The sequence below is a fragment of the Maylandia zebra genome, linkage group LG11 (genome assembly GCF_041146795.1).
Source record: "Maylandia zebra isolate NMK-2024a linkage group LG11, Mzebra_GT3a, whole genome shotgun sequence".
Taxonomy (NCBI): domain Eukaryota; kingdom Metazoa; phylum Chordata; class Actinopteri; order Cichliformes; family Cichlidae; genus Maylandia; species Maylandia zebra.
Window position 1 is genome coordinate 13,420,383 of NC_135177.1, and position 26,202 is coordinate 13,446,584.

General features: G+C 41.8%; 2 protein-coding genes across 7 annotated transcripts in view; one reads left to right on the forward strand and one right to left on the reverse strand.

Annotated features, from left to right (window-relative positions):
- Positions 1-410: 410 nt before the first annotated feature.
- ctnnb1 (catenin (cadherin-associated protein), beta 1) lies at positions 411-14,850 on the forward strand. 3 transcript variants are annotated; one of them, XM_004568102.4, is made up of 17 exons: positions 411-582; positions 7,133-7,183; positions 7,670-7,897; positions 7,985-8,238; positions 8,327-8,565; positions 8,832-9,033; positions 9,152-9,296; positions 9,422-9,525; positions 9,648-9,782; positions 9,977-10,180; positions 10,599-10,757; positions 10,934-11,053; positions 11,326-11,476; positions 12,093-12,214; positions 12,339-12,399; positions 13,514-13,764; positions 14,056-14,850. In XM_004568102.4, the coding sequence occupies exons 2-16, from the start codon at positions 7,171-7,173 to the stop codon at positions 13,726-13,728; spliced, it is 2,352 nt and encodes a 783-aa protein (XP_004568159.1). In that variant the 5' UTR covers positions 411-582; positions 7,133-7,170; the 3' UTR covers positions 13,729-13,764; positions 14,056-14,850. The 3 variants fall into 3 exon arrangements, with proteins under 3 accessions (XP_004568159.1, XP_004568161.1, XP_004568160.1); XM_004568103.5 differs by lacking the exon at positions 411-582 and adding an exon at positions 1,768-1,790; XM_004568104.4 differs by lacking the exon at positions 13,514-13,764.
- Positions 14,851-15,125: 275 nt separating this feature from the next.
- ulk4 (unc-51 like kinase 4) overlaps positions 15,126-26,202 on the reverse strand; it is a 107,212-nt gene continuing 96,135 nt past the window's right edge. For all 4 annotated transcript variants that reach the window (XM_012923796.3, XM_076889804.1, XM_012923797.3 and 1 more), the window contains 2 exons: positions 22,853-22,941; positions 15,126-16,373 (listed from right to left, as the gene is read on the reverse strand). In XM_012923796.3, coding sequence (XP_012779250.2) covers positions 16,313-16,373; positions 22,853-22,941 — 150 coding nt within the window. In that variant the 3' untranslated portion in view covers positions 15,126-16,312. The remainder of the gene's footprint in view (positions 16,374-22,852; positions 22,942-26,202) is intronic.

A 26,202-nucleotide genomic window follows, 5' to 3' on the forward strand; every position in this document is an offset into this window, starting at 1 on the left:
TGGTGATGGTAAGAGCAATGAAGGCCTTCATTTCTCAGTCTGTATAGACAAAGGTGACAAATGTATGACTTTGTACGCTAAAGGAAATTATCCTATGTTTCCAGAGTCCATGAGATTTAACTCGGGGGAAAGGAATCGGATTTCCCTTTTCGAGTCAGCCGGAACTTCATTCCATTGTGTATTCATACTCGTGCAGATGTGGAATTTGGCTAGCTTTACCCTAAAAAATAAAGTATTTATCACAACCAACGCGTGTAGCTATCGAGCTTGGTAAATATATACAGAAGTGCGTAAACGTCAGACGAAATAAAGATAAAATATGGCTTCAGTTTCTACTTTATCCGAGCTCACGGCAGGATATGGGTGCACTCGAGGTGTTCTCCGGTCTATATAAACATGCCGCCATCTTACATTTTCCAGTCTCTGCTTTTCCGGCCAAGTCGGTTTCAGTTGCCTGTGGAGGGAGCGGACGAGGGCTCCCCGCTGACGCTCGGCTTCAATTTTTTCCTCGACTTTTTCCATTTCAGAGTATTTTTTTTACTCTCCAGGACCCGAGTGGACGGACTTGCTGTGTTGACAAGGGTAGGCTTCAACATTCAAACTATCGGCACCACTCAGTTTCTGTCTTTTCTGAATGCCAGCAGGAATGAGGACTGTTGTTGTGTGTGGACCGGCCGGGGGATGCTGCTGCTGCTGCCGCCGCCGCAAGCTAGCGAGCGAGCGAGCCCGTCGCTCTCGCGGCATATATTGGGGATATGCCAGCCACCGCCTAATGGGAACATAACTGTTTTACCGACGACACTGGTTGACTCTTTAATAGCACGTGGTTTGTGTTCGGCATTATAAGCAGTTGTTTACAATAGCCAGATTTACGCCACGGATCAATTGCCGCCCAGTTATTTGGAAACCGTAAGTGGGATTTCGGGAGTTACGACGATGGCGTTTCCTAGCGTGTTTTAGTAGTTTACGTTAGCAGATGTTAGCCTAACTATTAGTTGGCTACATTCCACTATTCTGACTCATGTTTGCTCGAGTTGAGTGTCGTCTGTGGGTCGTTTGTTTTTTTGTTTTTTGCAGCTGCTTTAGTTTTAACAGACTGAGCTGAAGATAAAGATGCAACCGGTCTGAAAGCTCGGTATACGGTGGATTCCGTTGTTTTATGGCGTAAAGTTACTCGTTAAAGTTGCGAATGACGGTTAGTCGGGGTATGAAACACGTAAACGTTAGCGCAGATGTTTTGTCTGAAGTTTTAGTGCGTATTTTGAAAAACTTGGTTTAAACCTGGTGTTAAGTAAAGCCGATTTCTGGTAGAGTGGTCTATCTTTAAGAAAAAAATAAGTCGATTTTAAATTGTTTAAAAAAGTTTATTTTAGGTCGTGGGCTCCAGTGTGTTTTCCACTCGTCCTTTTAAACAAAGACCGAAAAATTCCTCCCAGCCGTGGTGCTTTGGGAGGAAGACGAGGAGGAGCCAGAGTGTGAAATTTGAGTCAGTGGTGTTGGAGCAAGAAAGTCAGAGGCAGCCAGCAGCTGTGGAGGAGGAGGAGAGGGGTGGGGGCAGCGGCACGCTTACTTGGACCTTTTTGGATAGCGGCTCTCGTTAGATTTGCGTGAAGTGTTCAGGTTTTAACGGGGTGCCAGAGTGGAGCTGGTAGGAACAGGGACAGGCGGGTGTTTAATGAGGAAAAGTTGGGACGTCATCCTCCCCGACACAAAACGGCTCCCCAGCCTTCTGTGGAATAAAAGCTGTCCGTCCAGTGCGCTGCGGAGGCGGCACAGGTGCTGGCTTGGAGGTGTGTTTACATACCATTAATGGAGGTTTGATTTTTCAAGAAAGACTGCTCACAAAAGGATGTTGTCGTCCAGCCGCTCCAGATTTGTTTTCCTTTCGTTCACGTGAAACTAAACTGGTTTTATTTTGAATGCATCCCTCATCTGTTTTTCTTGAATTTGTTGAACGTTTTCTCTCCTTGTGTACTTCTGCGGTCCCTCGGTGAAATCCCCGACCCAGTACACAGCGGAACAAATCTTACAAACCCGTCATCTCGTCAGCAACATTTTCTTCTGACGACGCACTGAAAATTTTAAGCTGAAAAACGTGGGTGTGGGTTACATACGAGAGCGGTAGTGGTTTTGAGGTCATCCACTTGACTATACGGCCTTTCCAGTGGCATTGCCATGACCTAATATTGTACTTTTTCTGTCTGTCATTGCCGGTCTTTGTGTTTGTCTGAGGTGGACTTAAGCGCGCTCGTTTAATAAACGATATTACTGATCAATTTTCCATAAACTTGCGTATGTGATGAGACACTGAGAGGAAGTGATTGCACGCTCTGTACACACTGCGCCCTATTTTACAGCTTGAATTGCGATTGTAAATATTAAACGAACTAATAGGGAAAGTAACCCAAATTCCATGGGTATTTTTCGTGTTTGTCCACAGGCGTCCATCACTTTTCCGGTGATACACAGAAAAAGCCCTGCAGCGGCTGCAGGCATTCTTGCATTGTTGGCAGGCAGCAGTGAGTGCTGCTGACCCTGCACATTATGTGCTAAGCCGGTGGCAGCTCCCATCTTTCTGCCTGTGCCGATAATACAGCTTGTTTGGGTCATTTACGCATATGGATGCATTGAACTATTTTTTTTTGTTTTGTTTTACTTGTTTGTTTGTTTTTAACGTAAGTGCATATGCAGGAGTCAGATGGGTTTGCCTAATTTGTTGTTTTGTATTTAAGAAAGGCATTTCTTTGAAAATACAAAAACTACAAATTTCCATGTTGAAATTTTTTATGATTATTAAATGGCAGGGAAATAAATTAAAGCCCCTGTCCTTCAGAAGCAAGAAAAACTGAATGTTTTTTTTCTTCTTTCCTCTAATGACATCATGTCACTGGCCTCTGAGCTCACCTGAAGTCCCCCCCTGGGGAACAGGAAATGGGATTAATTGGCTGCTTTGAATTTCAGTTGGGGACAAATGGATATGATTTGGTTTATTTAGTTTTTCACAAATGAAGACTGAAAAAGACTGAACAGGGTTCCAGACAGTGACCAAAAAAAAGAGTAAATGGGTTGTGTTGGTGCCCCACCATCACAGGATGTGACTGAAGAGAAAGTTTCCACTGTGATAAGCAAATACCTTTTGTACAGTGTACTGTGGGGACTGCAGCCCCTTCATTGTAGCGTCTTTAAAATTGATACCCTAGTCCAGACCACAGGGACAAGGTAAAGACCTAAACAGTGAAATGGAGAGCAGCGGTATGCAGTAGGGTCTTGAATTAAATGGACACGAACAAATATCTGTTACTAGTTTTTCAATTCTTTTCCCCATTGCATTTGGACTATATTTGGCTGTGTACTTTATCAACAGAGCGAAGGCCAACAGTTATAAAATGTGGAACAAGTAGGTACTAACACCCATGGACGGCTAGAAGCTCTGACTACAACGCACAGAAACTTGATGTTTAGATTAATGTTATGGAAATGTTCAGTCACGTTTTGACTGTGTCAGTCTTTACATCAGTGCAAAAGTAGGGCACCTGAGTTTCAGTGGCATGCAAGGTTGATGAATATGCTGAAGCAAAGAAACCCGGTGTGAATAAATCATGTAGAGTTCGTAGCGCCAGTATTACCAGATGAAATTTTCTCATTGTTCAGAAAAATATTTTTTGTTTTTGTTAGTGACATTTTACAAGGTGCCACAGTGGACTTTCGTAGACTAACTAGCGGCTCACATCTTGATTTATTTGTTGGTTAGGTTTCTTTGTGAACGCTGTCAGTCATCTGGCTTAGTCCCTCTTCCTCACTGAGATGCCTTCGGTGCAATTAAGAGCTACATGTGGAGACGTCCTGCTGGTTCAAAGAGTTGAGGTTCTGCCATGTGAAACAAATCAAGTCCTCTCTTGAACACTTGTTCTTTAATTCCCTTCACTCATTTCTTTATTTTTTTATGCACCATAAAAATTAAGCAATATGGCATTCAGATCTATTTGGATACTCAGATCTGCTCTCTCTCTCTGCAGTGACTAGAGGCAGCCTGTTGGAACAGTTTGTTCTCTGGCCAGCTCCTTAAAACAATGTTTCACTATGTTATGTCAATTAAACATTAATGAACATTGCTTCTCTTTTTGAGCAGCATGTTTTCTCACTATTTATCAGGACAGTGTCACAGTCACTGTTCCCAAAATCAGTCCTGTGCTGCAGCAGTCTAAACCTTGTTGTTTGAATGTTGACCTGGAACCTATCGTAACTTCACCAGCGCATGATTCTCGATATTTCTGTTCTCTTTTCTGTGATATCTGCCTAGAAGACTTATGGAATATAACTTCCTCTGTTCCTTCAGCTCTCTTGGGGTACATAGAACTGAATTTATTCTGTATACGTACTGTATATTACACAAGACAGTCATCCGACTCTGGTGACTAGTGTGTCACTCATTTGTCATCTGGTTTCAATTTTGTGGCTTTCAACTCCACCAGGCACGACTACATATTGGATTTCACATCTGACTTCAAAGAAACCTGTTCAGATTTTTGTGGCCGGTTTGAAATCTAGGAACGCATACTGTAATGATTTTTTTTGTTGTTGTTCTTTATAGTGACTTTAGGGTAAGGCTGCCATTTGTGAACCACAGTTTAATGCCAGACTTTGCTTGTTTAGCCCATCACAAAAAACTACTGGCTCAGTTTCCAAAGCCAGTTGTAAAGAACCACTTTTCCACCAGTGTGAATCATAAATTGTTCCATTATGTGCTTTGATTTTATGTCTGATTTGTATGGGATATGTGGCTCCCATTAGGAGCAAGCTGGGTTATGTGAGGGCAGGACTACAATGGCGGGAGGATGGCGTGTGAACAGTGAATTTGAGTTGGTGCCTTTGTGGTTAGAAGCAGCAGTCTTGGAGCATGACTCAAGATCAGGTTTTAATGATACAGCTGAGCTAAGGTGGTGTGGTTGAGGAGGAAAGTAATTCAGAGCAGTAGTTTAACTGTCCTTGAGTATATTTGCATGTTGGCAGCCACTGAACCCAAGCAACTCCTACACACTCACTGGCATTCATACTGGACTGCCTTTTTTTTTGTCTGCCACTGCTGCGAATTTGTCTTCCATTTGGCCTTTTGTCATCTTTTTTTTTAGCATAACTTGCTGGGAAGAAAAGCTATTAAACTCAAGCTTATGGTGATGTGTTGCTGTTTTTCTTGTTTGATTTTAAACTAGGTATTTTTAGCAGAGTGTATATACAGAATGTATTATGTACTTTTTGGGGCACTTGTACACAGAGTACAATCTACAAATATGTGTACATCTAGATGACTAGAGAGTTGATTAAAAACAACCCAAATTCTCTACTGCTGTCAGATAAATACAGTCCACAGGCCTGTAATCAAAACGTGTGTGTGTGTGTGTGTGTGTGAGTGTGTGTGAGTGAGAGAGTGTGTGAGAGAGAACTGCCCCCTAAAAGATTAGATCGTAATCAACAAGAAGAATCTTAGTTTTAAGGTTTAAAACAAGCTACGGTATGTTGGTTAGTCCACCGAAAGTAGCATCATTCAGACACAAACATTAGTCTTTAATCAGCTGATTCTGTGGTTATTGGATTGTAATTAAATGATGAATTCTAGCCTGGGATCATTGAGAGGAAGAAAGACTCGAAGGTGACTTTCTAACTCAGCAGAGAGTTGTGTTAACCTTCTTGCTGGTGTCCATGACACAGTCATCGCCAATTTGTTAGTATCAGTAATGGTGTTTAAAACGTTATTTGTATTTCTCTGTAATGTAGTACATTCATAACAATGTTATGACATTTTCTCCCAGAAGTGGAACTTAAAGCCGTCTAATGCTCTGCAGAAATGAGCTACAACTAGAAAGAAAATCTTTCCTTCATATATGACTGTCACTGGACATTAGTTGACAAAATACAAATAAGTAGGCAAACTATGTCAAATATTTTTTGCATTCATTTTAAATATTTTTTTCAAGAACTAAATCTGACACACACCTTTTGCTGTAAGGAAAGCTTGCTCACAATTTGAGTAATTTGAAAATCTAAAATGTTTTTTGTGAAAAATTAGGTTACTTTGATTAGCACTGTTAGTTTGACTGACCTAAATCTGCAGTTGTGTAAAGATTGAAGTGACTATGTTCAGTCATGCAGGAGAGAAGGGTGTGCTTCATGTGGACACAGCTTCCAGGTCTGAGGGTGAATCAAACACTGAGGGACTGAAACATGCCTTCTTTCTAATGGCCACCAGGGGGAAGAGACTCTGGTGGTAACAAGACTTTGTTTATCTATTTTTGTTGATGTAGTTGAGGAAATGCTATGGTTTTAACTACCTGTGCTTTCTTTACCAGAATTAATTTATGGCTTTGTGCGCCTCTGGTATTAGAGCGTGCCTGAACTTATGTGGTGATTTGAAAGGGATTTGGTCTCTCATTTTTCTGCTCCATAACCACAGGTGTACTTTTGAAAGGGTTTCATGAAAGGATTTGAGACTCCATGGATACACAGCCCCTGTTTATGTCTCATTTTAGCAGATATTTTCTTAGGTCTTTTCCCCAGTCTCCATTTTATGCTTTCCTGCCATAACATTTATCTTCGAGTATGAATTGAAAATGCCTCTCTCAGTTTGCCGTGCTTTTTTTCCCCCCAAATTAATCCCCGTTTGCCTGCTCTACCCTTCTCCTGCCATTGCCAGTGTTTACTTTCCTGCAGAGCGTTTCCAGCTTCAAAGCAAGTGCAGGAATGTGAATGCCCCCTCCCACCCCTGCCTCCTTTCTCCACCCAGTGCTCTACTTCCCCTGTCCTTCCTCACCATTAAATGTAGCTGCCACCAGTTGGTAGCAGCTACATTTAATGGTAGCCTTGTGTGTGTTGCTGTTTGCACGACTGGCTTAAAAGGGAAGAGGAAACCCAAGAACGGGAGGAGACAGGAAAGAAAGCACTGGAAAGTCACTTCTCTAGACTCTATTTTTTTTTTTTAAACTTCTATTAATTTCAGTCTAATTTTTTTCTCTGCGTTTACATCTGCTGTGGTCTTGTATATGTGTTTAGTGTAAAATGGTCGGTGATTTAATGGCTGTGAATGGTGTAGAGAAGGTAGCTGCATAGCTGAAATGATTTATTTTTTTTCCTGTTACAGATCAGGAAGCTGTGTCAGCCACGGTTTGAGAAAGGAACATGGCTTCCCAGGGTGAGTTTGAGTCCCCCTTAATTAAGTTCCCACCCTTTGCTTCTTCCTCAGTCACACATGCAGTGTATTAAACTTTACAGCAGACCAAAATTACAGCTTGGCTTGGTAGAGATTTATGTTGCCATTAAAGCACGCTGAATTAGTTATTGATTTCAATTTGAAACTTGGGGCACATGTAAAATCCAACTTCATGCTTCAGGAGTCTTTTACTGGTAAACCCTACTACACTGAATTATGAAAACACTGGAAAATAATAGTAGGACAGAAATCTATTCACTGCAGAGGCTATTAACCATTGCTGATGCACTCACCCTGTGACATCAGCACACCACTGTTATTACTTTTAAAGTCAGCCATGTCTTTGAAAAGCTCAAGCCTTTGACAAAATTGGATAGTTGGAATTAATCACTTAAAGTCTGTAACTCTACACATCCTTTGAAATTACAGAATAGACCTTTTGTTGAATGCATGCTTTTCTCTTTCCAGCTGATCTGATGGAACTAGACATGGCCATGGAGCCAGACCGTAAGGCAGCAGTCAGTCACTGGCAGCAACAGTCCTACCTGGATTCAGGCATCCACTCAGGGGCCACCACAACTGCTCCATCCCTCAGTGGGAAGGGCAACCCTGAGGAAGATGATGTTGACAGCAACCAGGTCATGTATGAGTGGGAGCAGGGTTTCAACCAGAACTTCTCCCAAGAGCAAGTACAAGGTAGGTTATAATGCTGGTGATCTTTTCAAGGAAGGTCACAGGTGACCCGTTTGCAAATCATACAAAGCTGGTCTTGTTTGCTTTCAGACCTAGATGGTCAGTACGCCATGACACGTGCCCAGCGGGTTCGTGCAGCAATGTTCCCAGAGACTCTTGAGGAGGGCATGCAGATCCCTTCTACACAGTATGATGCAGCAAACCCCACCAATGTCCAGAGGCTGGCAGAGCCGTCACAAATGCTCAAACATGCTGTGGTCAATCTGATCAACTATCAAGATGATGCTGAGCTGGCAACAAGAGCAATACCAGAGCTCACCAAACTTCTCAATGATGAGGACCAGGTGAATATGTTTGTGGCTCAGAACTGTCTCAGAAGTAATTTTGTCCTCTTTGATATGATTCGCTAATGTTAGTTTTCATCCCTTCCAGGTTGTAGTAAACAAAGCAGCAGTGATGGTTAACCAGCTTTCAAAGAAAGAAGCTTCTCGCCACGCTATCATGCGCTCACCTCAGATGGTATCTGCTATTGTGAGGACCATGCAGAACACAAACGATGTGGAAACAGCTCGCTGCACTGCAGGAACACTGCACAACCTTTCCCATCACAGAGAGGGACTGCTGGCTATCTTCAAGTCAGGAGGAATACCAGCTCTAGTTAAAATGCTGGGGTATGTAGGAGGAGAGTGGAGGCATACTTTTCCCCCTTCCCCTCTGGGTCTACATTTGTCTGCTGTACTTAAGCTCACCAGTGCATGAAGCAGAGCAATGTTTTGATCAGAGACAAGGAAATCATCACACCATGATTTTTGGCCAAAGCTGACATGAAGAAATTGTCTCAGTTCACTGAGACTGTGGAGAGGAAGGACAGCAGAGAAACTTCATCTGTATATCTGTTAGTAATTTTCCAGTAATTGAGTAATCTTCTCTTCTGCAGTTCACCAGTGGACTCTATCCTGTTCTATGCCATCACCACCCTCCACAACCTTCTCCTGCACCAGGAAGGAGCCAAGATGGCTGTTCGTTTAGCTGGCGGGCTACAGAAAATGGTGGCTCTGCTCAGCAAAACCAATGTCAAGTTTCTGGCCATCACCACAGACTGTCTCCAAATACTGGCCTATGGAAACCAGGAAAGCAAGGTGAGGGGGCTAGAAAGGTGTTGAGGCAAGAAACTGACTTATGTACGTCTAGACTGCAGCGTGTTACTCTGGATTTGACACGCAGATCAACATATTTGTTTGCTTTCTGTTTGTGTAGTTGATAATCCTGGCCAGTGGTGGCCCCCAGGCACTCGTCAACATCATGAGAACTTATACCTATGAGAAGCTGTTGTGGACCACAAGCCGTGTCCTCAAGGTTCTGTCGGTGTGCTCCAGTAACAAGCCTGCCATTGTAGAGGCTGGTATGTTTTATAAACTTGCAGTACAGAAAACTCAACACCACAAAGTTGAGATCGTATACATTTTGAAATGTATTTTCTTACCATGCGTATGTAAACACTATGTGCCCTTGATTTCCTTCTGTTAGGAGGCATGCAGGCTCTGGGACTCCACCTGACAGATCCCAGCCAGAGACTGGTCCAGAACTGTCTCTGGACTCTCAGGAACTTGTCAGATGCTGCCACCAAACAGGTGAGGCAAGCTGCCCCATTACCAGTACCTGTGTGTTAATCATTAGTTTCAGGCTGTGAAATACATCAGAAGACATTTAAATTGACTTTTTGTTGATGCTATTTATCAATCCTTATACCCAGGAGGGAATGGAGGGTCTGCTAGGAACTCTGGTGCAGCTGCTTGGCAGTGATGACATTAACGTGGTGACCTGTGCAGCTGGCATCTTGTCTAATCTGACCTGCAACAACTACAAGAACAAGATGATGGTGTGCCAGGTGAGCACTTTATTTATTTTTTGCAAAGGAAAATGTAAAATTTCTATAATACGAAGTGATGTGTTTTAACTAGCAGTTTTTCTCATTTAAAAAATAAAATATATATAAAAATTTAGTTTTAAATCTGTATTTAAATTATAGGCCCAGATTTTCTGCTGCATTCACAATCTGCCACCTTATTTGTTCCTCTCTAGGTTGGAGGCATTGAGGCGTTGGTTCGCACGGTGCTTCGGGCTGGAGACAGAGAAGACATCACAGAGCCAGCTATTTGTGCCCTGCGTCACCTCACTTCTCGACACCAGGATGCTGAGATGGCACAGAACGCTGTCAGACTGCACTATGGCCTGCCTGTAGTGGTGAAATTACTGCACCCGCCATCACACTGGCCACTCATCAAGGTACACACAGAGACTTGGCAGCAGCACTCTGTAAGCTGCTCTTCATAATGCCAGCCACTCGTGCTGCTATTCATTTAGTGCAGTGAAAATCACTTCACTCTTAACTATGTTTTGATGCTAAAATAATGAGCTGAATATTGTAGGCTGTCATAAACATGTCAGTCATTTCCACTGTTATATTACATGTACTGATAGACAGGAAATAATTTTTTTTTTGTTCAAGTGCAATCAGCTTGTTTAATAATTGACTTTAAGATGAGAAATTAAGTTGAAATAATATTTTTCAGTAAATCTGTCTACAAATATACATCAAGACAAAAGTTTTCTGTATGGTTCTGGATTATGGGTGGCTAATGCGTAACCTGAGAGTGACATTAAAATCGTGGCTAAATGACACATAACTGTGTTCTTCTGTCAGGCTACAGTTGGTCTGATCCGTAACCTGGCTCTCTGCCCTGCAAACCACGCCCCTTTGAGGGAGCAGGGCGCCATCCCCAGACTGGTTCAGCTGCTGGTCAGAGCACATCAAGACACACAAAGACGCACCAGCATGGGAGGCACACAGCAGCAGTTTGTGGTAAGAGCGCACATACTCTCATCATTTCAATGAATTCACACAGCTTTAATAAATACCAGTCCATGGTGCCTGGAATTCACTGAGAGAGCAGTAGTTCTCAGTACTACCCGGTCTACTAAGAAGTCTGTAGAGAGAGATGCTGCAAGTGCACTGATCTTACGCTGTTTGTTTATTAGGAGGGAGTACGTATGGAGGAGATTGTGGAAGGGTGTACAGGAGCACTTCACATCCTGGCCAGAGATGTCCACAACAGAATAGTCATCAGAGGACTCAACACCATTCCACTCTTTGTACAGGTCAGTCTGCAGATTTAATCTCAAAGTAAAACAATATAATTTAACCAAGATTACGGATGATATTTTTAGTATTGAGATTAATTTGTTTGAAGCTTGTCTGGATTAAACAGGAGAACTGGGTTAGAAAAATGATCCCAGATAGAGGTTGTTTGGGTGGATGCATGAGGTGGTTCTCCAGAGGGAACAAATTGTAGTATCATGAGGCTGCATCTGTGGAGGCTCAGTATTTTATTTATTTTTTCACTAAGCTGTTGGTCTGTGTTTGTGTGCAGCTGCTGTATTCTCCCATTGAGAACATCCAGCGTGTAGCAGCAGGCGTCCTGTGTGAGCTCGCTCAGGATAAAGAGGCCGCTGAGGCCATCGAAGCTGAGGGAGCCACTGCTCCACTCACAGAGCTATTGCACAGCCGCAATGAAGGAGTTGGTATGTACCCAAAACACTCATTTACACAACGCTATCAGTCACATAATAGCTGCATTTAACTATGCAGATGTTCAGAAGTGCCAGTCTAACTGTGCAATGAGGGGATTTAATTGGATAACACGCTGGCACTTGGAAATAATTGTTTGTGTTTTCCTGGAAGACTCTTTAGTGTGATGTGGACCTAAAGTGGCATCTTGAAAATTTGCAGCTCTAGCGGTTCAATGTAGCTGCTGCTTTTTGTTCAGTAACTCTCTTTTGTTCAGGCTCATCTGCTATCATGCAGAGACGCACTGTGGGCTTGTGTTGTAGCACATGGTTGAAGAATCTAAGTAGGAGCCAAGCTTGCTCTTAAAACAGTTATATTTATGGTGACAACTTCATTATATTGTTGCATATATGTAAATGTCACAACACTTGGATCAGTGTAGTCCAGTCTCATGTGCAGCCTGGGCCTCTAAATGATGCAGAGAACGCTAGTTGAATAAACTTTCTAGTCATGGGTAATACCTAGTCTCTTTTGTTAACCCTGACAGCTGTATTATGGCTGTTTTAAGTGCTTTTGTTTTTAAAGGCTAAAAATGTGTTGGCTAAGCAGTCATGCTTCCATCTTTCTCAGCCACATACGCAGCAGCAGTTTTGTTCCGTATGTCAGAGGACAAACCTCAAGACTACAAGAAGCGCCTCTCTGTAGAACTCACCAGCTCGCTCTTCAGGACAGAACCAATGGCCTGGAACGAGGTGCGACACACTTTTACACAAACTGTGTAATGCTTATTTACATTGTGTAGTCAGTTACAAAGACATGCACATGTGTTTGTGTAATTGAAACTTTGTCAAATGTTTGCCATGTGTTGCTCTGCAGACAGCAGATCTGGGTTTGGATATCGGAGCTCAGGGTGAGCCTCTGGGCTACAGACCAGAAGGTAAGTCACTCATTTGACACTTGCAAGCAAAGCAGAAGACAAAGGCTTCCCAACTATTACTGCAGTCAAGATAAAAACAGTTGAGCTAATTATCAAACTGGGGATGCTCTAAATGCCTTCTTTGGAAGTCTTTGTACATCTGTGGGCTTAATTTATTATTAAGTTGATATACTCATCTTATCAAAAATGTGATCTGATCTTCATCAGAGTCAAAATTACAGATACGCAATCTGACACAGCTATTACAAATTTGTGTGTCACTAATGAACTTGAAAATATGACTTAATGAAGTAAACCACTTGACCAACAACTTCTCTAAAGATCTACTCGGGGTCGAGATCTTCTAATGAGCTGACACTTAGTGTTTGAGTGTTTCATCTTGACCTAACTGATGATGCATGACCTGAAGGAGGTCTACTGTTAGATATTAGCAAACTAAAAACAGTTCATGTTCCTCCTCAGTGTTGTGCAGCTTTATTATAAACAACTTCAGGAGACATCAGATGTAGGTTGGTGCTGTTACAGAAGCTTCTAGCAGTTTTTAAATTTAAGGATCCACTTAAATGTTCCAGTCTGCACCAAGTGATTCCTCAGCATGTTCCAGAAAGACATGAAAAGTGTGTTACTACTTCAGTCAAATTGTTCAAAATGGTCTTTAATTCTGACCTGGCTGAAGATCAGACCATCTCTTTAATTATTACCGGCGTCCAGGATTTTGGACACTGTGCCGATCAGTAGGCTAGAGGGCAAGCTGGCGTTGGTTTTAATTTGCAATGCTCTCCAATTCTCCAGCAGTAACAGCTTTAATTGACTCTTCGTCAGCCAAATGAAAACAGACTTGATGTTGATAGATTTAGAAAAGGCCCTGGCTACTGCAGATGCATTCCTGTTGGTGGAAACAACTAAACAGTAACCTGAAGCACAAGTTTAGCTGAAATAAGAGTTAACAGCTTTGGTTTGATTTGGTCTGCTGGAGGGTTGACCGTGTGCTGTGTTGATTTGCAGTGTTACATTTCAGTGATCATACTACTGTGTGTCAGCTTGGTTTGTTAACTTGCTTCTAACAACTGCTCTGCTTCACCTGCGTCTCCTCCATCCATTCCTCCTCCACCAGACCCAAGTTACCGTTCTTTCCATTCGGGGGGTTACGGAGGGGACACAATGGGTATGGAACCCATGATGGATCATGACTTGGGTGGAGGGCACCACCCTGGCCAGGACTACCCCCCTGTAGAAGGGCTGCCTGACCTGGGACATGCCCAGGAACTGATAGAGGGCCTGCCACCTGGCGACTCAAACCAACTGGCCTGGTTTGATACCGACCTGTAAATACCAAGACCAACATTACACTACACTTTCTACTAGGTAAGATTTACTTGGTACCCCCAACCCCCAACTCTGTGGCCTCGTGTCAGCTGAACAGAGTGGTGTTCATTTCAGAGGTGGTTTCTGGATAAAGAGCCCGAGGACTGGGGGAAGTGTCGGTTTACTCCTTGTGCCTGCTGCATGTTCAGACTGCTCCAAATTACAAAGCTGTGTGATGTGGTGTCTGTGAAGTTACTTTGACTTGTATTTGATCTGTATGTGTGGTCCTTCACCCAATGCCTGCCATGCCTCCTCCCCACCGCTCATTTCTCCTCTGCTCTCCTCTTGCAGCTGTATCATGTGATCTGGATGAACCTGCATCGTGATTCGCCCATATGGAGGAGGCGAGGTTTCAGAAGTGCCTGAAGATGACTCAACAACAGCAAGCAGAGTTTCCCGTCTACGGGGACTCCATTGGGACAAACTAGATTTGAGTGCGGTTTGGTTCTGGTTTCAGCCTGATGGGGGCTGACCTCAAATCCTGACATGACACACAGATTTTTCAATAATTAGTTTTCAAATCCCTTTTAATGTAATTTTTTTTCATTTTTACTTTATTTTTACTTTTTTATTCCGTTTTCCTTAAGTCTGTAATGGTACAACTGAATCTAGCTTGCTTTTTCCATTATTCTGAATTATGATACTCATCTCTTGTTTTTGCAGTCCCTTGTATTTTCAGTCTCTGGTAGTGTTGAGTTATTATTTTTATTTTATTTTTATTTTTTTTAAGTGGTAATGCTCCATCCAAGTAAAGGATCTGATCACATTTTAATGGTGTCCAAACACTAAAGTTAATCAGTTGAATTGTATTCTGATGATCAAGTGTAACATTGTGTAGCTTTTGTATAAAAACATGAATTGGAAATCATGGTCCAAATATCAAGCTATTTTCTTGCTTTAAAGGGAGACACTGATGTCTCTGCTGTTCCAAAGGGGGTGTAGCTGACCTAGCTGGGTGGGAGTGTCTGAAAGGACAGGGGTGGAGGAGGGCTCCTATTGGTCTGCTGTAAGTGGGTGGGGTAGTGAGAGGAGCTGGTTGCTGTAGCCTGCTGTGTTCTGAAACAATAAAATGGACTGTCATTTCAACTGTATGCCTTTAAGTCTCATTTCTACTCAAATCAAGGATTAACATGAGACACACTTGAAGTCGTTTCAGGGAGCAGGGGTATCAAACATAAGGCTTGGGGCCAAGAATTGGCCTGACAGACACATTTGGCCCACCAGACAGCTTTGGAAATTGTAGAAGGGCATAAACCTTGGACCTAACTATTTTATACATTTTAGTTTTTCCTGCTGACAGACCTCCTGCGTACTACACTAAAAGATTTTCATTGTTTACAAAGGTTCCACAGTGAAGTGAAATGGGGCCTTCTCTGAATATAAACCCAAACAGTTGGACTTCATGTAGATGTGCTGTTGACATTGCATTTTCTTATGTTACAGTATCTCAGAGATTAAATGTGTAGTGCAACTTCTTTACACTGACAGGAAGGGCAGTTTCAGTGGTCAGACCCACTTTAGATCAAAGTGGGCTGCATGTGGCCCACCATGTAAAATGAGTTTGACATCCCTGGTCTGGAGCCTGCTGCATTAGTTTTACACTTATTGACGGGAAGGTGAGGAGAAACTGATGTGCCAGCAGTCCACCTGCTGTGTGTTCACTGAGACTGTTGAAATCTACTTAAACTGTGTACAGTGGCAAGTTGGGTCCAGCTTTAATGCGATGAGTCAAAGTTGCAGAAAATTCAGTGTGCTGTGAACTAAAAGCCTGCTGGTGGTGTCCACGTGTGGATGTCTAGGATGGTGGTACATGGACAGCTGAGGTAGCTTAAGGACATATTCAATGACTAAGCATAATCTTTCTAACATGACCTCTACCTCACCTATTTAACCCGACTTCATCCAGCTTGGAACATTTAAGTGTCATTCTTTCATTTTAAGTTCAAACACTTCTCAGTAATGGAATATTTAATTATGCAAAGTAATTATATCCAGTTAAAAAAATTGGGAATGTAACAGTAGGCAGAGATCAGGTATACACTGGATTATACACAGGAAAATGACTTAATTAGAATGATATGACCTAACTTGTGTAAAAGCAGACATGGATGATTTATGCACAACTCAGTTGATGTGGTGAACCACTTTGGTATTAATGGTTTTTCACGGCACTAGTCTGCTACAAGTAAACAGAACAACTTCCTTTTTAGTGCTGGAATACCAACAAAAAAGAGTTTGTAGATGTCGCCATTAGCTTCATGTTATTACAAAGTAGAAATCTATGACTCGTGATGGCATGCGTGATCTAATATTCTGTCACTGCTGATGACACGAGGTGTGTTGACACACTCAGAGGTCAGTGTTGTGATGCCAATGACAGTCTAAATTAACACTCATGCTGTAATCCTGTGAAGTTTGATGAACACCGGATGCATGTTTTGATTGCCCTCTCAAGACATTTTAGTGACACTAATATTTTTTGCTGCCACTGATCCAATTTGAAATGATGACAGTCATATGGAGGCATGGCTGAATGCTCTGAAAGCTTTTAGGATTCAGAGATCTCTTGAAGGATATCAGCAGCCAGGCCAGTGACATCAGTGTGATACCTGTGATGGGGAAACATAAAAAATGAGTAGTATTACTGGCATGCTATCTATCCAGTGATAATTAACCGTTGATGAGTGCAAACAGCTTAATCAAAGACACAATTACAATAAAATAGATCAGGGTTCTTAAGCATGCTGAGCAATGAAACAGGTGCAGCCACTTAGCATGGTACTGAGTGGACTGAATTAGTAATTAGACTACTACATTTATTTCTGCTCCGCAAACATAAAACTTTACATCCCAATTTCAGCCCACATGAACCTGTGCTTATTAAATAGATATTTTATGTGTTCTGTAGTAAGACAATTAAAAAACATATACAAGTGTATAAATAATGATTTTCACAATTCTGTACAAACATACATCTATATATGATAATTAAGACTTGATGAAAACATCCAATCTGCCCAGGCCCCTCTAGGCTGTCTATAATTTACTCCTGCTCTCCCCCTCTTATCACCCCCCTCCCCCCTCCACTTACTCCCAGGTGTCTTTGGGGGCAACCTGACAGCCAGGCCAGAAGAAGCCCACCCACCCCTCTTAGTTAATTAAAACCTACATAATTAACCTAATTAACACATTTCCCAGAGGCCTCGGAAACCCTTGAAAGTTTGTGGATCTGGAAAACATAAATTGGGTCCATAAAAGTTTTAGGACAAACTTTAGAGTTTGGTTACTCATTAAATCCTTGCACTCTTAACAGCCTCAAATTGACACAGCTGCACAGAGAACAGCGGAAAATAAAATAATTGGTTTTAGATTACAGTTTCGCATTAGCCTCACACTCTGCTTACACCAACATGTGGGATGTCTGCTGTGTGAAAACAAACAAACAGAAGAACTCATCAGAAAGAAGACAATCATCTGCAGTTCCTTTAGCGGTAGACTCACTCACAACTCAACCCAAAGATTATTGTTGTTTTTGTTCAGATTAAATAAACAACTAAATGATTTCAAAAGGTGAGTCTAAGAGTTTCCGCTGCCTTCCATTGCTCCTGCTGTGCTGTCAGTCCCACTCTGTCCTCTTACAGTTTTGATTCTGCACTGATTTCTGTAGAAATGCAGCCCTTCAACTTGAATTTCTGTTTGGGGAAAATGACAAAGCTGCAGGGAGCCAAACCTCATGAGCAGAGTGAGTGGTTGGCAACAATAGTGCTGATCAGGACTGAACAACAGCAAAATTTAAAATGTGGTTTGCTGGCCACTGGAATTCACTGTGTTTGTGGCAAAAGTCCTCCCTCTGACACCTCAAGATATCGTATTGAAAGTCACTGCTGATAATCTAATCCCGGGGGACAAATGTATGGTGTACAAGCCATTTTAAATAACACAACCAAAACACAATACACCTTTGTGCTCAGACACTGCAGACTCTTCTCTGGAGCTTAGCCAGAGATCCAGATAATGTGCTCTCTCTGCACAAGCCTGAGGTCCAAGCTAATATCAGATGGGTATGTGGTAAGTGTTCAGAGTGGGACTCCCATGAAGCAATCTAAAATTAACCCGAGTGCTGGAAGCAGTGCAGAAGTGCATGGAGATGACTTTGAATGGTTAACAAAGGAGGCTCGCCAATTTTAAATCTGTAAACTTTTGCTTTTCATGGGTGAAGTATTTTCTCTTTAGCTGCTTAATTCAACCCAGAGATTGATGTGATCAGCCCACCACTACATTTAGAGACTTTCAAGGAAGATCAGACAGCTTATTATTCTTTTAATGGTACCGCATGTGTACACTGCAGCTAGTTTCACCATGTTAATGTTTGCATTTTGATAAAATTCTGAATGATTGACCTCAGAGTGTGTTTGTAGAAGAGTTGTGCAGTTTTCTGATCTGTCTTTGTTGTCTGAGCAGATATTACTGAGGCTTTGACTCACTGAAAGCAGCATTAACTAGGTTTATGTTGAGAACCTCAATGCTTTTTCTTCAGGAACGGGGAGTATACGCTATTGCTCCTCCCCACCCTTCACCCTTGGTCAGGCTTGAGGTTTTGAAAAGGCATTCCTCAGGTTGCCATGGCAAAGTGTGAATGACATCATTTGGGTTAGGATCTTAGCCCAGACCTCCCCTCTCTCTTTTCCATCCTTCTTCCGTCTGCTACCTCGGCGCCAGCTCCTCTCATCCTCTCAATTAAAACCTCTCTTCAACCCTTCTTCCCATCCCTTTCCACTCCTCTTCTCTCTCCTTGTAACTCCTCTCATCTCCTGCCCTTTCTCCTAAAACCTCTGCTCCCCTCCTCCTCCTGCTAAACCAGTGGGAGGGTGCCAGTCTCTGCCACTTCAAAGGCTGGAGCTGATCTGTGCTTTCATCTACCAAAGAGGGACAGGAGAGTGAGGAGATGAGGCGAGAGAAGAGAAGTGGGAGAGCACAAGAGGGAACGAAAGAAAGAAAACCAAGAAAAAGGAAAGAAAATTGTGGAGAAAGAGAGAAGGAGGAGGAGGAGGAGAGGATGGTGACAAAGGGGGAAGAAAAGGGTGACCAAGGAGAAAAGAGGGAGGCGGGGAGCACAGAATAGGAGAGGCCTCTATAGCAGGGCAACAATACACCTTCATTATTGATCTGACAGGGTGTATGTGTGATTGCAGAGAGTTTGTATATAAATGAGAATAAAGGACTCTATTTGCGTGTATTCATTGTGTGTGGATGTGTGTGTGCATGTGTGGATGTGTGTGTGTGAAAGGTTGCTAGTCTCATACATCAGAAGATCAAAAGAAGCACGGTCACTACGGTGACAAAAGCCTTGGCCCTATGAGGGGAAACACAACTGGCTGACATACTTATAAAAGACAGCCAGATGCAGAGATGCAGGTGTGCACATGAAAACATGCACTCACATACACACAAACTCCTTCATATGGTAAATATAAAAGAAGTCATTATTTTACATATATGAAAAGGCGGGTGGAGGCGACGACTGTATTTGTATTAATACTGACCCATAGAGTGAAGCATGGGACATATATACAGTAAAACATATATAAAAAACACATATATAAAAAAATATTTTATAATTAAAGATAAAAGAGGGCTGTTGGAGTTTCAAAACTGGTGTTTCTTTAAAAGAGAGAAGTGCAGATTATGTTTCCTGTCCCTGGTAACAGATGTCAAGACTTAAATATACGTTTTTAATAGTGTACATATTTCATCTCAGAGCTTTTTCTTGCCATTAAGCTACCCTGCTCTGTTACAGGCGCATGTCCTGTCAATTAACTAGACAAAGATCAGTTCTGACATGCATGGAAATAATAAGACGTGGGAATGGGCAGTATCAAAATCCAGAATCATTTGTTATTGGTATGTTTGGAGATTTGGTCTCAAAAACAAAATAGGAAAGCATGGATTACATAGCCAGATATACTGCATGCACTCACAGACTAAAGAAAGCTGATGGACTCTCTGTGTCTCACCTTTCTGTCAGGTGAGACTAAGAGCAACTTGCCATGATTGCTTATTGAGCAGAGCCCTAACAGAGGGAGTCGCTTCATCAGGGAGGAGGGAGAGTAGCTGGTGTCTTTGACAGGCTGCTGTCACGTAGGCTGAATAAAGGAGGGCAACTAAAGGTACAGTGGGGCAAAAAAGTATTTAGTCAGCCACCGATTGTGCAAGTTCCCCCACCTAAAATGATGACAGAGGTCAGTAATTTGCACCAGAGGTACACTTCAACTGTGAGAGACAGAATGTGAAAAAAAAATCCATGAATCCACATGGTAGGATTTGTAAAGAATTTATTCGTAAATCAGGGTGGAAAATAAGTATTTGGTCAATAACAAAAATACAACTCAATACTTTGTAACATAACCTTTGTTGGCAATAACAGAGGTCAAACGTTTACTATAGGTCTTTACCAGGTTTGCACACACAGTAGCTGGTATTTTGGCCCATTCCTCCATGCAGATCTTCTCGAGAGCAGTGATGTTTTGGGGCTGTTGCCGAGCAACACGGACTTTCAACTCCCGCCACAGATTTTCTATGGGGTTGAGGTCTGGAGACTGGCTAGGCCACTCCAGGACTTTCAAATGCTTCTTACAGAGCCACTCCTTTGTTGCCCGGGCGGTGTGTTTTGGATCATTGTCATGTTGGAAGACCCAGCCTCGTTTCATCTTCAAAGTTCTCACTGATGGAAGGAGGTTTTGGCTCAAAATCTCACGATACATGGCCCCATTCATTCTGTCCTTAACACGGATCAGTCGTCCTGTCCCCTTGGCAGAAAAACAGCCCCATAGCATGATGTTTCCACCCCCATGCTTCACAGTAGGTATGGTGTTCTTGGGATGCAACTCAGTATTCTTCTTCCTCCAAACACGACGAGTTGAGTTTATACCAAAAAGTTCTACTTTGGTTTCATCTGACCACATGACATTCTCCCAATCCTCTGCTGTATCATCCATGTGCTCTCTGGCAAACTTCAGACGGGCCTGGACATGCACTGGCTTCAGCAGCGGAACACGTCTGGCACTGCGGGATTTGATTCCCTGCCGTTGTAGTGTGTTACTGATGGTGACCTTTGTTACTTTGGTCCCAGCTCTCTGCAGGTCATTCACCAGGTCCCCCCGTGTGGTTCTGGGATCTTTGCTCACCGTTCTCATGATCATTTTGACCCCACGGGATGAGATCTTGCGTGGAGCCCCAGATCGAGGGAGAATATCAGTGGTCTTGCATGTCTTCCATTTTCTGATGATTGCTCCCACAGTTGATTTTTTCACACCAAGCTGCTTGCCTATTTGCCTATTGTAGATTCACTCTTCCCAGTCTGGTGCAGGTCTACAATACTTTTCCTGGTGTCCTTCGAAAGCTCTTTGGTCTTGGCCATGGCCGGAGTTTGGAGTCTGACTGTTTGAGGCTGTGGACAGGTGTCTTTGATACAGATGATGAGTTCAAACAGGTGCCATTCATACAGGTAACGAGTGGGGGACAGAAAAGCTTCTTACAGAAGACGTTACAGGTCTGTGAGAGCCAGAGATTTTCCATGTTTGAGGTGACCAAATACTTATTTTCCACCCTAATTTACGAATAAATTCTTTACAAATCCTACCATGTGGATTCATGGATTTTTTTTTTTCACATTCTGTCTCTCACAGTTGCAGTGTACCTCTGGTGCAAATTACTGACCTCTGTCATCATTTTAAGTGGGGGAACTTTCACAATTGGTGGCTGACTAAATACTTTTTTGCCCCACTGTAGATTTGATACAATTACAATTTTTTAGGAATAAAATGATCAGATCTCATTTTATTACTCATATGGTCTAAACACTGTAAGTCACAGTTATAGACTGATATAAAACGAATCATCTTGTGCTCTTTCAAGTGTAGAAAACATGAAATAATCGCTCACTTTTTAAAACTTGGTAAACCTCAGATGTCTCCTGTAGCTCTTTATGAGACTTACACAAAAATGAGAAAAACCAATCCTACAATACAGTTTCAGTTCATTAATAATTATGGGATGTATTAACTGAACCTCTCTGTTTCAGGTCCTGTCACATCATCAGTCAGTGTAAGATCAGGACTCTGACGTTTCCATTCAAAACTTGAATATCCTTCTTTTTTAACCCTTCAACTGATTTATGATTGCTGTTTGAACCATTCTCAAGTTACATGACCCAGCCCTGTCAAGCTTTTATTTATTTGTTTTCTTCTTTTACAATTTTGAATTCAGTTGGTTTCTCTACTGACCACAATGTGTCCAGTAAATAATGTAGAAAAACAGCTCCAAACCATGGTGCTTGCTCCACTGTGCTTTACAGCTGGGATGAGGTTTTGTTGTTGGTTTAAGTTTCTTGTTTTCCCTTACAAATAATTACGTTTCATTTAATTTAAAACTTTTGTCTCCTCTGCTCACATCTCTGAAGTGCTGTGAGACATCAGTGGGATTCTTTGGAAATGTGGGACGTGCCACTGAGATTATTTTTAGGCGCTGGTGTTTCCCAGTATGTTTGCTCTTTTTTTGTTGGCCGATATGGCTTTTTTCATGGCTTTTTATTGACACCAATCTTATTTGATGTTTAAGTTTCCTCCATTTGTAGTTTATCTTATTGTATAAAGATGAACATCCAGATCTTCAAAAATGCTTCTGTAGTCTTTTACAGATTTGTGTATTGCTGTAATACTTTTATCAGAAGTTCAAACCAACCAATATTTTGTTAGTGGAGCAGATTTTGAGGGGCACCTCAACAACCCATACTTACAGTCTCACCTCCTTAATTAGTGTACTTGACAGCAAATATCTTAAAACTAAGTATACTGTTATTATCTAGTAAGTAACTTTCTATCAGACAAGAACAGTGCAGAAATCATGGTAATACAAATAAGTTCACAGACATTTTCTTACAAATGTATCCCTGGAATCATCTCAGGATCCCACAGGAAGTGGGGGAATCCTGATTCGGGTAGCAGCTGATGCCTTTGTGTTATATCAAATTACTGGGATGGATAATGAGCTGATCCTCTAAAAGACACACACAAACAGCAGAAACATGCACCTGTTGGATGTGGTCATATCGTGCAGTAGACTCATTAGCTCCGCCCCCTCAGGACATTCGCTCCAATCTGACCTGTCCGTAGCCTGAACCTGAAAAAAGTGAGCGACACAGGTTGAATAAATGTTCACCCCAGCCTGCATGTATAAGAGCAGAGAGTTACTTTACAGGACACGCTGTTGGAACAGTTTAATAAGAAGTGATGACTTCTTTACTTATGGTCCTTACTAAGTTTGTGGTGAAATGTGCACATCACTCAAAGCCGAGAAAACGTGAACTTTAACCTTTAGTCAGTTCTGGCACAGCTCTCTGTTTAACCCTTGTGACCTTAAAAGAATACTTAATATAATGTTTCTTTTTGTGGTCTGTTTGACTAATTACACACACACACACACACACACACACACATACATATATATATATATATATACATATATATATATACATATATACACATATGTATAGAAGGAGAAGGAGGCTAGAGGGCAAGATCAAAGTAGCACGGAGGGAGGTTAGCCAACTAACGGAGGTATATATATATACACATATATATATATATACACACACATATATATATACACACATATATATATATATATACACACACATATATATACACACACACATATATATATATATATATATATACATACATACATACATACATGTATATATATGTATACACAGCAAATCCAGCATGTCCAAATTAACACTGTCGGATTTGATTTCAACACTATTAAAGTGTCTATATGGGTCCACACCAGAGAGTGTTAATTTAACTCTTTTTGGAGAGTTGGTACGTTAACTCTGATTTAGTGTTAAACACCAAATCTGTCTGGAGTTGATAATTTAACACTTGGTGTTAAGAGTTTATATATTAACTCTCAAAGAGTATTTTAGTTTAACTACGTAAGAGTTATCTTCTAATTCATTCTAAAAAGCGGGAATTTTACTGTTCTGAACTTCTAGAAATTTCTTTTGGAAATAAACATTTACTAAAAAGATGCAATGGTTTTTGAAAAACATTTATTCTGAACTGTGCACCACAATTTCAAAACATTTTCTGAAAGATGTAACAGTATACATGTTCTCACTTCATTAGAATTTTGTTTATCAAAAGGTCTGACATGGTAAATGCAAATAACAGCATTCTCATCACTTATTTCTTCAATACAATATGCATGTTCTTCATTCATCCCTTTGTGGAACTTCAACGCACTTCTGCTCTCCCCCATATTCCATCTTCACAAGCATATCCTGTGCGGAGATTGAATAAAAATTAGTTGACACTAATTATTGGCACAAATAATCCAGTAAACAATTGCAGCACAGTAAAAAAAAAAAAGAAAAAGGAATCCTCTTTGAGCCATTACTTGTGTAAAGTATTTTCACAAAAGACAAGGACACAGGCAACAGGTAATACTGAACTAAATGTAAAACCTCAACCTTTTTCATTTTTACCTAAACCGTGTGCACAAAACTCTGGAGGGATCTATGCTAATGTAGAATCCAGTCAGGACTTCTGCTACTGCTGTTTGCTCGTGTTTTTTTTTTAATTTTATTTATTTATTTATTTTTTATGGGCGATCGTTTTCAGGCTTCAAGTAGCACCATTATACCAACATTTCACATTCTAGACATTGTTTTAGGTGTATTTGACCAAAAGTTTGACTGAAAATTCACATGCAAGCTTTTTTTCAAGGCTGTGGTATTTGCCCGCAAACAATACCTTTCAGCTAGCTAAAACAGAATATTATGCTATCACCGAGCAACATGGCTAATGCCTTTCACACAGCTTTGTCTCAACTCCAAAGAGCCACAGAAGTAAAAGCTCATAATAATAATTGAAACAATCTTTGAAAAAATGACTTACCAAGCATGGCAAACAACTCAAATATGTAGAGCAAAATGTTCTGAAACGGCTTCACTTCAGCTTCGATTGGAGCCGTGCTGGGGGCGGAGTCTGTGAATTTACTCTGTTGGTGTCATAGCCCCTCTAGGAGTTCAGAGTTAAGAGGTCAAGAGTTAATGTTTCCATTGTAACACCTCCAGATTTGACAGAGAAACACTCATTTTTAACACTCGATTTTAACTACTATCATTTTACACCTCAGAGTTACATTAAAAGAATGTGACTCTGCTTAGAGTAAAATTAACTCTACTTTTGCAAGAAGACTATTAACACCAAAACATTTAACACTTTTGAATTTGCTGTGTATATACATATATACATATATATATATATATACATATATATACATATGTATATATATATGTATATATATAGCAGCTGGATAGCGTAGTGGTTAGACTACACGCCTTTGGAACACAGGATCGATTCCTGCCTGTATCCAGTAAGGGTCCTAAGGCTAGACCCCTTATGGTAAGCAAGCCTACCGCAGACATGAGCGAGACAGATAAATATGAAGGCATGCCGGCTCGGACGTCGCCCGGATCAACAAGGTCCGCGTCAGGTGTTGAGGAACCAGGGCACCCTGACGAAAAGTGGGCTACTGGAACAAGAAGGCATCGGTGGGCAAGAGACGAAAACAGGGCGTTGTTGGAATGCTACTACGCAAGTAACCCCGGCGGAAGGGGCTACATGAATAGGATGAGGGACCTATGGATTCTTCGATACCCAACATCCACAATGACGGCGAAACAACTAGTAGCTCAGTGTTCCAACATTCGAAAGAAGGGACTGCTCTCACAGCTAGAGATTGACGAGGTACAACACAAATGCTACGGCAAGGAGGAGTCAGGACGCCAAGTCAGGGGCGAGATATCATCACCCCCACCCGAGATTGGGTACATAGCCCCAATAGGATAGGAGAAGGATTGTTGAGTGCGAGAGGAACTGACCTGAAAAATAGGATCATGGCCAAGCTTGAAACCTGGATCCCCCATAGCCGGTTACCAAGATTACGTGAAGTACCCTCAGAAGGTCTGCTAGATGATGTTAATGCAGCACTACGGACAATACCTACAACCACGATTACCGACACTAACAAGCTGATCTACAATACGGCAGCAGTGATCAGTGAGATGCTTGGCTACAAGTTGAACAGCCACAAGGGGCAGTACCCTCCATGGAGAAGGAGGCTAGAGGGCAAGATCAAAGTAGCACGGAGGGAGGTTAGCCAACTAACGGAGGTGCAGAAAGGTGCGACAAAGAAGGTGCATAAGAAATACAGCAAGCTGTGCATACCTGAGGCCTTGGAAACTGCCAAGCAAAGACTCACAGCCTTGGCCAGCCGCTTGAGGAGGTACACCAGAGAGATAGAAGGCAGGAGAATAAACCAGCTGTTCTCCACAGAACCAGCAAAGGTGTACTCTCAGTGGCAAGGGAACAA

What these genes read in the sequence shown, in the direction of transcription:
- ctnnb1 (XM_004568102.4), top strand. An exon ending in TTCTCAATGATGAGGACCAG is followed by an intron (nt 8,239 to 8,326) that starts GTGAATATGTTT and finishes CATCCCTTCCAG; the next exon opens with GTTGTAGTAAACAAAGCAGC. An exon ending in GCTCTAGTTAAAATGCTGGG is followed by an intron (nt 8,566 to 8,831) that starts GTATGTAGGAGG and finishes TCTCTTCTGCAG; the next exon opens with TTCACCAGTGGACTCTATCC.